Source organism: Pantherophis guttatus, chromosome 2 (genome assembly GCF_059756535.1).
Source record: "Pantherophis guttatus breed Tessera chromosome 2, ASM5975653v1, whole genome shotgun sequence".
NCBI lineage: Eukaryota > Metazoa > Chordata > Lepidosauria > Squamata > Colubridae > Pantherophis > Pantherophis guttatus.
This window is the reverse complement of record NC_142064.1, coordinates 10440001-10455382: the sequence shown is the minus strand read 5'-3', so window position 1 is coordinate 10455382 and position 15382 is coordinate 10440001. Positions and strand designations below refer to the sequence as shown.

The 15382-nt window shown below is 42.9% G+C and overlaps 1 protein-coding gene across 1 annotated transcript in view; it reads left to right on the top strand.

Annotated features, from left to right (window-relative positions):
- The window catches only part of LOXHD1 (lipoxygenase homology PLAT domains 1), a 257303-nt gene that overhangs the window by 96910 nt on the left and 145011 nt on the right, over positions 1-15382 (top strand). Inside the window, exons 16-17 of the mRNA XM_087885022.1 lie at positions 10879-10955; positions 12566-12762. Of these exons, the coding sequence (XP_087741148.1) occupies positions 10879-10955; positions 12566-12762 (274 nt within the window). The remainder of the gene's footprint in view (positions 1-10878; positions 10956-12565; positions 12763-15382) is intronic.

The window sequence follows — 15382 nt, the reverse complement described above, 5'->3', positions numbered from 1 at the left end:
CGTGGTGTTAGTAACTTAACAACGGCAGTAATTGACTGCGGCAAGGAAGGTCGTAAAAGGGGCAAAATTCGCTTAAGAATTGCTCGCTTAGCAACAGAAATTTTGAGCTCGATTATGGTCGTAGGTCGAGGACTACCTATAGACATTTTTTTTTTTGTCTCATCCGACCTGAGCACCTGCTAGCAGTTTTCATTAGCATTATGGATGTGCCAACTTCTAAACTACAAAAAGGGAACCCTCCAATCACAAAAATTAGTCCATGCCCTAAACTTGCCCTTCGGTGAATGGATTATTTTCAAAAGGCGCCTGAGTGGCATAGGAGGCTAATGCCTCCTAAGGCAGCATTTAACATCCAGCTGCCTGCAATTACTGCGAGTTCAATTCTCACCAGGCTCAAGGTTGACTCAGCCTTCCATCCTTTCAAAGGTAGGTGAAATGAGGACCCAGATTGTGGGGGCAATAAGCTGACTTTGTATAAATATACAAAAGTATGAAGGCTATTGCTTAACGCATTGTAAGCCGCCCTGAGTCTCCGGAGAAGGGCGGCATATAAATAAAAAATTTTAAAAAAAATTAAATTAAAAAAAAAAGCCCCTTTTTTAAAAAAAATCTCCACCCATACTATGTATTTCCTCAATTTGCTATTCCTCTTGTCGCCTGAATGATGGCAAATGCTCAGAATCCTTTTGTAACCTACTTAATAAACATACTTTTATAGCATGGATGTCCAAAACGACAACTTTAAGACTTGTGGACTTCAATTCCCAGAATTCCTCAGCTAACAATGGATGGATGACTGAGGAATTCTGGGAGTTGAAGTCCACAAGTCTTAAAGTTGTCAAGTTCGGAGATCCCTGTTTTATAGATATGGTCTGCCAAATGAAGACCTTCACTGTTCCCCCTAAAATTTGAGCACCATCCTGCTTTATGTGTAGGAAACTGGGGTTCAGGCTTCTGGGAGAAAAGATAAAATAGGTTTATGATGAATGCAGATGATCGTTTGGTTGTTTTCACTGCAAATTTAATTCAATTCAATTCAATTCAATTTATCCCACCTTTATTGTTTTTACAAACAACCCAAGAACATATCCAACATACCTTCCTCCTTCTATTTTCCCCACAACAACAACAACAACCCTGAGAGGTAGATGGGCAGAGAAATGACTGGCCTCAATGTCATCAAGCCAACTTTCATGGCTAAGGCAGGACTAGAACTCTCAGTCGCTTAGTGATTGCCCCAAGGTCATCCAGCTGGTTTCATGCCAAAGGCGAGACTTGAACCCATGGTCTCCTGCTTTCTAGTCCTGTGCTTTAACTACTAGACCACTTTGGGGTCATCTTTATGGGTTACTATTTTTTCCGTGTGCATAAGGGGAAGAATGTAATTCATCTCACCCAGGGGTGGGCTTCAAAAATTTTAGCAAGGGATTCTCTGCCCAGTTGCTGGGTGGGGGTGGCCACGGTGGGTGTGGCCTAGTTGGTCTCCTGCACCATGGCGGAGGGCGCGTTTTTGCCCCCGGGCTCTGGCGGCTTTCCTTGAGCCTCCGGGAGGGTGAAAACAGCCTCCCCAGGCTCCAGAGGCCCTCTGGAGGCTGGAAACAGGCCCATTTCCGGCCTTCCTGAACCTCCGGTAGGCCCGTTTTTTGCCCTCCCTGAGCCTCCACGCGCGCCCTGCACTTACCTGCATCCAAAACAGGCCGTGTGGGGACTCCTGGGAGGGGCGGGGCAGGGTGGGTGGGGCCAGCCAGGAGTGGGATTTGGGGGTTCTCCGAACTGCACAGAATCTTAGCTCCCAAACCCCTGAGAACTCCCAGCAGCCCACCTCTGATCTCACCATCATCCTTTTGGGTAGAGATGTCCGCCTTTGACAAAAATGACTTTGCTGTCCTCGTACATCCATTATCTCGGCCTTCTAGGTTACAATCACATGATAGCCTGCAGAGGAAGCAGCCAATCCAAGGTGACACCCGCAGTTCTCTGTCAACATGGCTGCCTTCTGTTTGTAGGTTGAGTTGTGGTCTCCTAAGACCAAGGTGCAAGCCAACTGCATCCTCCATTATAAAGGAAAGTAGACATCTCCATGACCTGTAGATTTCGGATAAAACTCATTCCAGGCCTGCTGGTCAAGGAGACTTCCGAATCTTTCATGGTATTGAAAAGCTTAATTTTGATCCACAACGATGTGACGCCTTGATTTTGAGTACGGTTGAACCTACCGCAAGGATGTTGCTGAAAAGCAGCATTTTTTTGTGGAGAACAATCCATTTGGTTTCATTTGAATTAAGAATCGTTAAATTGGAAAAATGGCCTCTGTTTGGAAAAAAAAAAAGGATGAAGAGGAGATATATTTATTCCATTTGAGATGGTGGACATTCTATTAAGAATGAATTATTCTTAATACTGAGAACTGAATACAGTGGTACCTTGGTACTCAACTGGTTTTGAAACTCATTGAATTTGGTACTCAATGCATTTTGAGGTGAAAAATTGTGTCCTGGTACTCAACGGGGGTTTGGTACTCAATGCATTTTGAAGTGAAAAATTGTGTCTTGGTACTCATCGTGTGTTTGGTATTCAATGCATAAGCTAGAACTTGTCGGTGTCAGCTGACTTGTAACCAGGGGCGGGATTCTACCGGTTCGGGCGAATCGGTAGCTCCGACGATCAACTGGGAGCAAACTGGTTCGCTCCGACGATCAGGTGGACCCAACCGGTTCGCTCCGACGATCAGGTGGACCGACTCAACCGCCCCTGCGCTTTACTGACCTATATCTTCTCAGCTGATTTGCGCAGCAGAGCGGATTGCCGCACCTCAGCTGTGTTACTCCCCAGCAGTAACGCAGAAGGTAAGTTTTTGTAAAACTGTGCACGCGTGCAAAGCGCGCGATCACCGAACTGCTTGTTCAACCAGCAGAATCCCACCACTGCTTGTAACTCACTACCTTATACTTTATGGCAAAAAATTGGTCTGGTACTTATCGTTTTTGGTATTCATCACAATTCCCGGAACCAGCTAACGATGAGTATTGAGGTATCATTGTACTTGATTGGACCAATGGGATTTGAACCATGGATTGATTCAAGGTTCCTATATTGTCAAGAATGATGAAAGCAATATGATAAAATCATATCCTATATTATTGAACAATGACTCTGAAGCTTTAACTTTATTGCAGTAGAGCTATTTCAACCAGTATCTTCAATCTAACACTAGTTCTTCACAGGAATGTTGTAGGCAGACTGTCAAGATTCAAAATACTCTTTAATACCTTAATACCCACAGCTCAGGATGTGGGAGAGCATAACCAACATCCTTAGGTAAAGGTAAAGGTTCCCCTCGCGCATATGTACTAGTCGTTCCTGACTCTAGGGGGCGGCACTCATCTCCGTTTCTAAGCCAAAGAGCCAACGCTGTTCGAAGACGTCTCCGTAGTCATGTGGCCGGCATGACTCAACACCAAAGGTACACGGAGCACTGTTACCTTCCCACCAAAGGTGGTCCCTATTTTTCTACTTGCATTTTTATGTGCTTTTGAACTGCTAGGTTGGCAGAAGCTGGGACAAGTAACAGGAGCTCACTCCATTACGCGGCGCTAGGGATTCGAACCGCTGAACTGCCGACCTTCTATTTGACAAACTCAGCATCTTATCCAATAAGCCACCACGTCCCCTAGCCAACATCCTTAGAGGACCCTAAATTGAGACAATAATATTCACTAATGGCGATGATAAGATTCCATGCTGCCCCTTGGACATTCCTATAATTACATTCCTGTTTATTTCCTTCAAGACTAGGAACTAAACACAACCCAATGATATTTGTTCTGAAGATGGCCAGATTACATGCATCCTGTCATAAATTCCTTCTTCCTAATCCCTTGTGTCTCCGTGTGAAATGCTTTCTAAATGTGCCTTCATGATCTCCAATCAAGGACCGGCAGAGAATTGTGGGTCCAACTGTCCAACTTTCTTCAGTGGATATTCATTCATTCATTCATTTGTTTGTTTGTTTGTTTGTTTGTTTGTTTGTTTGATTGTTTGTTTTTCAGATTTCTATGCCGCCCTTCTCCTTCCGGACTCAGGGCGGTGAACAGCCAAATATAAAACATTCATACACAAAAGTTAAAATAGATTTAAAATTATTAAATAAAATTTGGCCCATAATTTAAAACATTTCAATTAAAATCAATATCAAATTTTAAAACCAACCATAAAATCAGGACAGCCCGGCTAACTGAAAAAAGTAGGTTTTAAGGGCCCAACGAAAAGTCCGGAGGTCTGGGATCACTCGAATCTCTGGGGGTAGGTCGTTCCAGAGGGCAGGTGCCACCACAGAGAAGGCTCTCCCCCTGGGGGTCGCCAGCCGACATTGTCTGGCCGACAGCCCCCTGAGGAGGCCCTCTCTGTGGGAGCGAACTGGTCGGTGGGAGGCAATTGGTGGCAGCACGGCAAACTGTTTAGACAAAATGCTCAGTGTTTAACAAAGAACATTTGGATGCCACCCACTTAGTATGAAATGATTCTTCCTTAGTGTCAGAAACGTCAACTTGTGAAATCAGCAGCTCCAGGAGAAATTGCCCATCAAAACAGCAGACTTCGTTATTAATTGGTATCTGAGCAGAATTGTTGACAGTCGTCTTGAACTGTTTGTTTTGAACCCAAAAACCTGTTAAAGGGACAGTGGACTGTCTTGGAGAGTGTGTGACAGAAGCGAGCGCAGACAAATGTCAAGAAGACAAGAAGACGTCAAGAAGACTAAGAAATCTTCACCAGTGTAGTAATTTAATCCCTAGTCATTAGATTTGTTGGAAGAAATCTCCTTCTAGGTTCTGCTCCAAGTGGGGAAAAAGACACTGGAAACATGGAGACTGCTTGGAAAGATGGTTTAATGGTGGACAGGATCACATGGCTTGAGTTCCTGAACAGAAAAGGGGCAGATACAGTAAATCCTCAGGTTTTTATGCTCTCTCTGGCTTTGCATTTATTGGGGCCCCGAAAGAGTATCCTGATTGGTTGTCAGACTCCCAGGGGGTGGGGGTCTTAGTTAGCCTTGCTGGCTGATGGTCACATGTGCTTCCCAGGTCACATGTGGTGAGTTTCTGCTGCTATTGTGTAGAGGGCTAATCCTATCTTTGTTGGATCTTTGGCAATTCCTACTATGGCTCTGCGTGAAGGAGGTAGATCTTTGTTATGTAGAATAGACTGGCCCAAGCCTTAATGGCCCATTGACAAAGGGTGGGGGGCAGGAAGATGGGAGCTGCTTCAAAATATGCTTATCCATTTCTCATCCAGGGAAATATAATATTCTGCCTTTTTCATATTTCCTAAAATATTTCACTCTTCCAGGAAAGGGGTGGGTGCTAACTTCCTACAGATTCCCACCGCTGTAATGGGGTTCTGTACTTCAACAAGATTGGCAAAACACATAGATACTCTGGCCACAATTGTGGGATGCTGGAAGGAAAGTAATTCTTCAAAGACTTCTATTCTTAAAACACATTGTGGTTTTTGTGTCCCCACCACCACATATTTTTCTTATATTCTTCCTCTATTTCTGTTCAGTTGCATCAATCTCCTCCAAGTTACAACAGTTCTTCAAGTTACAAACAAAATGTTGAGACTTTGGAAAAAAAGGGCAGAGAAGAACAAGAAAGATGATTAAGGGCCTGGAGACTAAAACATATGAAGAACGGTTGCAGGAATTGGGTATGGCTAATCTAGAGAAAAGAAGGACTGGGGGTGACATGACAGAAGTGTTCCATTATTTGAGGGGCTGCCACAAAGAAGAGGGGGTCAACCTATTCTCCAAAGCATCAGAAGACAACACAAGAAGCAATGGATGGAAACTAATCAAGGAGAGAAACTACCTGGAACTAAGGAGAAACTTCCTAACAGTGAGGACAATTAACCAGTGGAACAGCTGGTCTCCAGAAGTTGTGGGTGCTTCATCACTGAAGGGTTTTTAAGAAAAGACTGGAAAGCCACTTGCCTGAAATGGTCTCCTGATTGAGCAGGGGGTTGGACTAGAAGGCCTCCAAGATCCCTTCTAACTCTGATATTCTATTTTATCTATTTGAATCGTCTATGCTTATTATTGGTTTTGCTTCTACAATGCAGAAGATTCATTTTCATTTTTGACATAAGATCTATCACTTGACATAGCCAAGAATGATCATCCTTAATTAGTGGATGATCTAAAGAGGCTGGGAAAATATGATCCTTCTGCCATGATTTTTTTAATCCTAGTTTGCACATCGGTATTACATTTCAGTGGGAGACAAAAAATGTCGTTGCTTAAACAATCATGTTAATTGCCCTCATCTGTTGTTGTTTAAATAGTATAGAATTAATCTTCAAGTACTGTGGTCTACATTATGGGTGTGCAACTATGGCAACTTTAAGACTTTGGACTTCAACTCCCCAAATTCCCAAGTTAGCATGGTGGACTGGGGAATTTTGGGAGTTGAAGTCCACAGGTTTTAAAATTTTCAAGGTTAGACATCCTCTTTCAACTTCCTTCTTTAATTTTTGAAATTGTTTTAGAATAGAATCGAGTAGAATTCTTTATTGGCCAAGAGTGATTGGACACACAAGGAATTTGTCTTGGTGCATGTGCTCTCAGTGTACATAAAAGAAAAGATACGTTCGTCAAGAATCATAAGGTACAACACTTAATGATAGTCATAGGGTACAAATAAGCAATCAGGAAACAATATCAATATAAATCATATTATCATTTAATAAATGATTTTATATGTATAATAAGTATATTAAAATATAGTAAGTTGAAAGAGGGGAAAAAAGGAGAAAGGAAAAAGAAAAGGGAGATAAAAAAGAAAAATAAAATCAGAGAAAACATAAAAAGAAATATAAAGAAATGGCTTCCAATCTTCCTTTCGGTAGATATGTATAAAATTATAACCAAATTTCTCTTAAGATTACTTTGTAATTCCCTTCTTTCAATAACCTACTCTTTCTACTTTTTAAAATCATAAGTCACAAACTCATTTTCTTTTTCATGCAAAAGATCCATAAGAGGTTTCCAATCACTGACAAATGTCAGTCATGATCTTTCTCTAATCAAAGAAGTCAGTTTGGCGATCTCAACAAATTCTATAAATTTCACCAGCCATTCTTCCATGGCGCGTAGCTGAATCTTTCTATCGTTGTGTATAAAATAGATTCACTGCGGTAATCTTATATTGAAATAATCTTCCAAGCCTTTTTTTTTTTAACTGTGTATCCATCAGTCCTAAAAGGAAAGGTTCTGGTATCCACTGAATATTAATCTTTAAAACCTTCTGTATCTATGTGTATCATGCTTCTATACATTGTAGATAATTTTTCTGGGGTCATGTAGAATGATAAAAGTAAAGGCTTCCCATGTCCAATCATGTCTTACTCTAAGGGGTGCTGCTCATTTCCATTTCTTCGCCGAGGGAGCCAGCTTTGTCCGAAAAGCTGTGGTCATGTGACCAGCATGACTATATACCAAAGTGCATGGAACTCTGTTACTTTCCCACCTAAGTGGTACCTATTTATCTACTTGCATCTTTCGTGCTTTTGAACTGCTAGGTGAGCAGGAGCTGGGGCAATGGACGGGAGCTCACCCCGTCATGTGACACTTCGGTCTCGAACAGAGGTGGGCATCACATTCTGTCACCACTGGTTCTCCCAGCACTGGAAATGTGAGCATGTACACGGGTGTGCTCGCTTTGCTCTCATGCATGCCGTCCATGCATGCGTGCAATGTCAAACAACATGGCAATTCGCACACGTGCGCTGTCTGCACATACATGCGGCTTCAAAACCACAGCAATATAGGACGAAATTGCGCTACCCGCAGGTTGCTACTACCGGTTCGCCCAAACCAGTCCGAACCAGCTGAATACCACCTCTGATCTCGAACCTTTCCAGCTGACAAGCTCAGTGTCTTTAACCACTGAGCCCCCATGTCCTGTGTACAATGATACAACACTAAAAATAAAAAAGGTAAGAACATCACATAGTATAAATTTTAACCCTTTCAACCACATATTTTCCTACTGATCCATCTGTATATTATAATCACAATTCCCAGCCCACTTTATCATACGCTCTTTAACCCATTCTTCCATTTCAAATTTCAACAAAAATTCATAAATTTTAGCAATTACATGTTCATCATCTGTACACAATTGCAGTTCAAATTCTTTCTTTGCTTCATACCATATGTTTGTGTTCATTTTAAGTACTTAATAGGTTTTCCCATTGAGAATTATATCCTTCTGCCACTAGTTATTCTTTTGATTTAATTTTATATTCCACTAGTGATTTTCCAATAATTCCTAGTGCATTAACCATTCGTCTTTGCCCGTTTTTATCTTCTGTAAAATGCTTCTTCTGCTGAGATCTATAAAAGTTTTTCAGCCCCAGCCTGGGTTTATAGCTATTTACATTCTCAATATGGCACATCTAATAAAATAGTTTTTAAAATCCACTTTAATTTTATTGTACCATAAACATACCATCCAAACATTGATCCATGCTCATCTAGTTTTAAAAGTCTTTTATTTCGCAGCTTCCCAGTCTTTCATCCAAAGAAAAACCTGCAAAATACAATTTTTAATCCAGAAAACTGAATTCTCCTCTTTCCTTTGCATCTTTTAACACTTTATAGGTGTAGCAAGTGGATGAGTTTAATATGGATGCATTTCCTAGTCCACATTTATCTCTCTTTGTGTTGGAATACATGTTAGAATGTATTTTGTATTGCAACAACTACAGAATTATTTAGCCAGTAAATGGCAGTATTTAGTGTGAATCGATAGATATAATCTATGTTTTTTAATGTTCTGAGGAGAGATTTCCAGTTAAATAGTTGAGCAGTAAAGCACATGGTGATTGTACTCTTTGTTTGCTCTGTGTGGTGCCTTATATAAATAGATTTTCTAATTCTGTTCATGTGAAGCCACTATAATTTGATTATCAGGAAACCATCTTAGATCTTAAGAGAATTTTCAGATGAGTATGCACAATATAAGTACACAAGATACTATTGCACTTGAACATCTGTTATGTAAAACAAAAGACACCAACTAAATTTTAGGTCTCTTTTGAATTGCAAGAAACTAAAACACAGTTCAAATATTCTGAAATCTTTCGTAAGTCTTACTTCCTTGTTGTAGGTAGGCGGTTAACTGTAAAAATCAGTTGAGATATAAGATTTCTTTTCTACTCCCAAAATGCTGCAGGTAACTAAGGACACCTGTATAAGTTGAGTGTCAACTTAGTCTTTAAAAGTGTTTTTCGGTGAACTAGTTCCCCCTTCAAATAGATCTGTCTTCGCTAAGAAAAATAACAACAACAACAACAACAACAACAACAACAACAACAACAAAAACCTTCATTGGAAGTCTTCCGTGAGCCATTTTACATAAACAACAAATATCAATTTTTTTAAAAACACACACTTCCAAAACCATTTAAAATGACTGACACTATCCAGCAAAATTGTATCTGCACTAAATTCAAAGCCACGCATCAGAATAAATTACTAATGATTGCTCATTGTTTATCTAGAGCAGTCACAATAGCTGTCTTATTTCTTTTAAGTAGTGTACATAAGATTTAAACAGAACCCGTTTCTGTTTGGTTGATGACCCACTTTTAATCTCCTTCCTCAGACATCACTGTATGCTTATATTTGCAATCCACCATTAAGGTAACCTTCATTGACGATGATTCTGTGGCTGATCTGGAAAAAAGGCTGAGCAGAGTCTGATCTGGGAGAGCACCAAGAACTCACAAGGTTGAAGACTGGACTATAGAAAAGCTACGAGTTTTATCATCTCCCTGTCTATAGGAGTAGAAGGCAATGACAGATAATTTGCATTCCCATGCCAAAAAAAATTGATATGACCATCTAGGTTGTTGTCTATGAAAATCGACAGGATTGAACTTGACTTGAAGAACTCTTCACCTTGATTTCTTGTTTATAAAACCTAGAAATGAAACAAATGGACGTGGGAGCGAAACAACAGGTTTTAAACTTCGTATAAAATTAACTTGGTGTATTAAAAAAGAGTATCTGGAATACAAGATGGTAGGAGTTAGATCAAATGGGGTTACGCACAGTGGGGGATTAAAATAATGTAACAACCTGTTCTCTGCCCTAAGGTCCGTCTGGGTAGGCGTGGCCATGGTGGGCGTGGCCAGGGAGTGAGATAGGCAGCACTCGGCTTCCTGCATCCCCCTGGGAGTAAAAACGGGCCACCCCCACGCGCCCTGTTTTGGGCCTAGTAGGCCTCCCTGCAGCCTCCTGGGAGCAAAAACATGCCATGGGGGGGTCAGGGCGCACCCCCGCACTCCATTTTGGATCTAGTAGGCCTCCCTGCATTTACCTGGGAGCCACAATGGGGCACGTGGGGACTCCTGGAAGGGGCGGAGCAGGGCCAGTCAGCAATTTAACAACCAGTTTGCCTGAACCGGCCTGAACCGGCTGAATCTCGCCACTGGTTACACATATTTTAGAACTTTTAAGTTACTTCTCAACCTTCCATACCAGAAGATTTTTTAATGAGTTGAAATCATTATGGTATTAACTGGCTACAAATCAATGCTTTTCTCTCTCTCTCGCTTTTAGTAAATCTACATGCTGATTAGGAAGTGGAATTCAAAGGCTGTGGGGCTGAATTTTGTAACGTGTGATACTTCCTTTACAAGTATGCCAATAATCTGTTTCTTTATTCTAAATTCTGATTTTTTTTCTTTTAAAAAAAAAATCACTCTAAACACGCTGCTTTTCCTTCACTACACACCGCCCCTCCCAGAATTACAATAAGCCTCCTGATATTTGATCAGTAATAGCAAATAACTTACATTTTATTTGCTAACCAGATGGCTTGACAAAAATGAGGACGATGGCCAGATCGTTCGAGAGTTGGTTCCAGATGGGAGATCATCTATGCTGGAAAGTGAGTTTGCTTTGTTATCACGTGACTCTATGGGCCAAGCTTGTCGTTTTGTTTTAGTTCTCGGGAAACATATTATTTTTTTTTTTATCATTTCTATTTGCTGAATGACATCCCCTAACAGCTGCAAAAAAGGACTTTCTCTCCTGTTGAGTTCACCACTGCTCAGTTTTTTTATGCGTGATAAAATTCGTTCAGAGGTTTATGATTTTTTTCTTATGTATGTGTAGAGTTCACATAATTACTATCATCATATTATATACTGACTATATCGTCGAACATGCTTAATCAGTTGACTTTAAAAAAAATTAGAGGCTGTATTCAAACAAGCTTAGTTAGTATGAACGCGGTATGTCTGGAATAAGAATAGAATAGAATAGAATAGAATAGAATAGAATAGAATAGAATAGAATAGAATAGAATAGAATAACAGAGTTGGAAGGGACCTTGGAGGTCTTCTAGTCCAACCCCCTGCTCAGGCAGGAAATCCTCTACCATTTCAAACAAATGGTTATCCAACATCTTCTTAAAAACTTCCAGTGTTGGAGCATTCACAACTTCTGGAGGCAAGTTGTTCCACTGGTTAATTGTTCTAACTGTCAGGAAATCTCTCCTTAGTTCCAGGTTGCATCTCTCCTTGATTAGTTTCCATCCGTTGCTTCTTGTCCTGCCTTCAGGTGCTTTGGAGAATAGCTTGACTCCCTCTTCTTTGGGGCAGCCCCTGAGATATTGGAAGACTGCTATCATGTCACCCCTGGTCCTTCTGTCCATTAAACTAGACATACCCAGTTCCTGCAACCGTTTTTCATATGTTTCAGCCTCCAGTCCCCTAAACATCTTTGTTTAACGAAGAGAAGGACTAGAGGGGGACATGATACCAGTCTTCCGATATCTCAGGGGCTGCCACAAAGAAGAGGGAGTCAAGCGATTCTCCAAAGCACCTGAGGGCAGGACAAGAAGCAATGGGTGAAAACTAATCAAGGAGAGAAGCAACCTAGAACTGAGGAGAAATTTCCGGACAGTGAAGACAATTTTTTTAAAAAAATTGATTTATATGCCGCCCTTCTCCGGAGACTCAGGGCGGCTTACAATGCGTTAAGCAATAGCCTTCATCCTTTTGTATGTTTATACAAAGTCAGCTTATTGCCCCCACAAACTGGGTCCTCAATTTACCTACCTTAGAAAGGATGGAAGGCTGAGTCAACCTTGAGCCTGGCGAGATTCGAACCTGCAGTAATTGCAGGCAGCTGGTCTTAATAACAGGGTGCTTTAGACCACTGTACTACCAAGGGTCATTAAATTAATTAATCAATGGAATGACTTGCCTTCAGAAATTGTGGGTGTTCCATCACTGGAGGCTTTTAAGAGACTGGACAGTCATTTGTCTGAAGTGGTATAAGGTCTCCTGCTTGAGCAAGATGTTGGATGAGAAGACCTCCAAGATCCCTCCCAATTCTGTTATTCTAAAATTTATGATTTCTTGCATTTCCCCCCCCCCAAACTTCATTCCACCCCCCTCCCCCCCCGCTTTGATCTTCCCTGGAAGAAAAAAAGCTCACACTTTTGCAGGATATGATCGTGTCTCTCGGGTACAAATGTTAATATATTTACAGATATCAGTTATCACATCAGTATTAAGACAGGAGATGTTCCCGGAGCCAGCTCAGATTCGAAGGTTTTGATCAAGCTGTATGGTGAGAAAGCAGACACCAAAAAGGAACTTCTGCTGGTTTCTGATAATGACTTAGGAAATTACTTTGAACGTAGCCGGATAGATGTCTTTACTCTGGATACGATGGACATTGGGAAGGTAAGACCGATCTGAAATTACGATGCAGAGCAGGGGTGGGTTCTAAATTGTTTTACTACCGGTTCTGTGGGCGTGGCTTATTTTGTGGGTGTGGCTTGGAGGTCATGTGACTAGGTGGGCGTGGCTAGCTGGTCAGAGTCATTTCTGGAAGGTCCTCGCATTTACAACCAGTCCTCGCACTTACAACCTGACTCATTTGTTTGCTTTTAACACTGATCAGCTGTAGGACGGCCCTTTGAAGCCCCGCGGCAAGAGTTTAAACAGTTTTTTTCCCTCTAGTCATCAGCTGGGACTCAGGAGGCAGCAATAGATTGGGGGTGGGACCAAATAAAAGGTAAGAATAACGTGGGTGGGGGGGTGGGGGGGTGGGAGGGTGGGGGGGTGGGAGGGTGGGTGGGGAGAACCGGTTTGGTGATGTCATATCGTCACCGCTACCGGCTCGGCTGAACCAGACCGAACCGGGAGGAACCCACCACTGATGCAGAGTAAGAACTGACTGCGGATTTGTTTTACTGAAAATGTTTTTTAAAAGCATTTTTCCACTGTCACAGTGTTTTGGAAAAAAAACAACAACTGCACAGATATAGAGTAGGTGGTATGGTACCTGGTTCAATAGGAAGATGAATGAATGAAATTCAGTGAAATTCAATGGTGTGAAAAGTATGTTTCTAAATTTAGAAAAACCAAATGCACAGGTATAGAATAGGTAGTACCTGGCTCAATAGTAGTAACTGCTAGAGGGATCTTGGATTGGAGGAAACAGTCACTTGAATAGTGAGCTCCCGTGACTTGTCCCAGCTTCTGCCAACCTAGCAGTTCGAAAGCATGTAAAAAATGCAAGTAGAAAAATAGGGACCGCCTTTGGTGGGAAGGTAACGGCATTCCGTGCGCCTTTGGCGTTGAGTCATGCCGGCCACATGACCACGGAGACGTCTTCGGACAGCGCTGGCTCTTTGGCTTTGAAACGGAGATGAGCACCGCCCCCTAGAGTGGGGAACGACTAGCACATGTGTGCGAGGGGAACTTTTACCTTTGGAATCAAGATCACGTGAAGTGTTAATACCACTTTATAATGCCTTGGTAAGACCACACTTGAAATACTGCATCCAGTTTTGGTCACAACAATATAAAAAAGACATTGAGTTTCTAGAACCGTGAGGGCCAACCTACCTATGGCATGCGTGCCAGAAGTGGCACACAGAGCCATCTCTCTGGGCACACCAGCTGTCGCCCGTTGCTCTTCTGGGTTCCGGCGGGAAGATGCACGCCGGCCAGCTGGTCTTTGTGCACACGTGCGTGTCAGAAACCAGGTGACCGGTACGCATGCGCCCACCGGAAACTGGAAGCTCAGTTTCCCAGTGTGTGCATGCACGGCGGGGACCTGCTCTTCTGGTTTCCCACACTCCCTCCTGTATGCCCCAGGGAACTGCTCTTCCGGTTTCCCGCGCTCCCTCCTGTGCGCCCCAGGGAGCTGCTGTTCTGGTTTCCCGCGTTCCCTCCTGTGTGCCCCAGGGAGCTGGTCTTCCGGTTTCCCACGCTCCCTCCTGTGCACCCCAGGGAGCTGCTCTTCTGGTTTCCCATGCTCCGTCCTGTGCACCCCAGGGAGCTTCTCTTCCAGTTTCCCACGTTCCCTCCTGTGTGCCCTAGGGAGCTGCTCTTCCAGTTTCCTGCGTTCCCTCCTGTGTGCCCCAGGGAGTTGCTCTTCCAGTTTCCCACGCTCTCTCCTGTGCGCCCCAGGGAGCTGCTCTTCCGGTTTCCCACGCTCCATCCTGTGTGCCCCAGGGAGTTGCTCTTCCGGTTTCCCACGCTCCGTCCTGTGCACCCCAGGGAGCTTCTCTTCCGGTTTCCTGCGTTCATTTCTGTGTGCCCCAGGGAGCTGGTCTTCTGGTTTCCCATGCTCCCTCCTGTGCACCCCAGGGAGCTGCTCTTCCGGTTTCCCACGCTCCGTCCTGTACACCCCAGGGAGCTTCTCTTCCGGTTTCCCACGTTCCCTCCTTGCACCCCAGGGAGCTGCTCTTCCGGTTTCCGGCACTCCCCCGTGCACACGTGCTCCTGTTTCAGCACTCGATGCCGAAAAGGTTCGCCAACACTGCTCTAGAAAGAGTGCAGAGAAGAGCAACAAAGATGATTAGGGGACTGGAGGCTAAAACATACAAAGAACGATTGCAGGAACTGGATATGTCTAGTTTAATGAAAGGAAGGATTAGGAGTGACATGATAGCAGTCATCCAGTATCTGAGGGGCTGCCACAAAGAAGAGGGGTCAACCTATTTTCCAAAGCACCTGAAGGCAAGACAAGAAGCAATGGATGGAAACTAGTCAAGGAAAGAAGCAACCTAGAACTAAGGAGAAATTTCCTCAGAGTTAGAACATTTAATTAGTGGAACATCTTGGCTTCAAAAGTTATGGATGTTCCATCACTGGAGGTTTTTAAGAAGAGATTGGACAGCCCTTTGAATAGGGGGTTGGACTAGGAGAACTCCAACTAAGTAATGTAGGCATTTTCCTACTAGCACTGATGATGTAATTTAGTTGGGTAATGAAACGTCTGTAAAAAAACTACCAAGCTCAGAGAGGACCCCTCATTTCAACCTTGAACTACGAACATTCTCCTATTTAG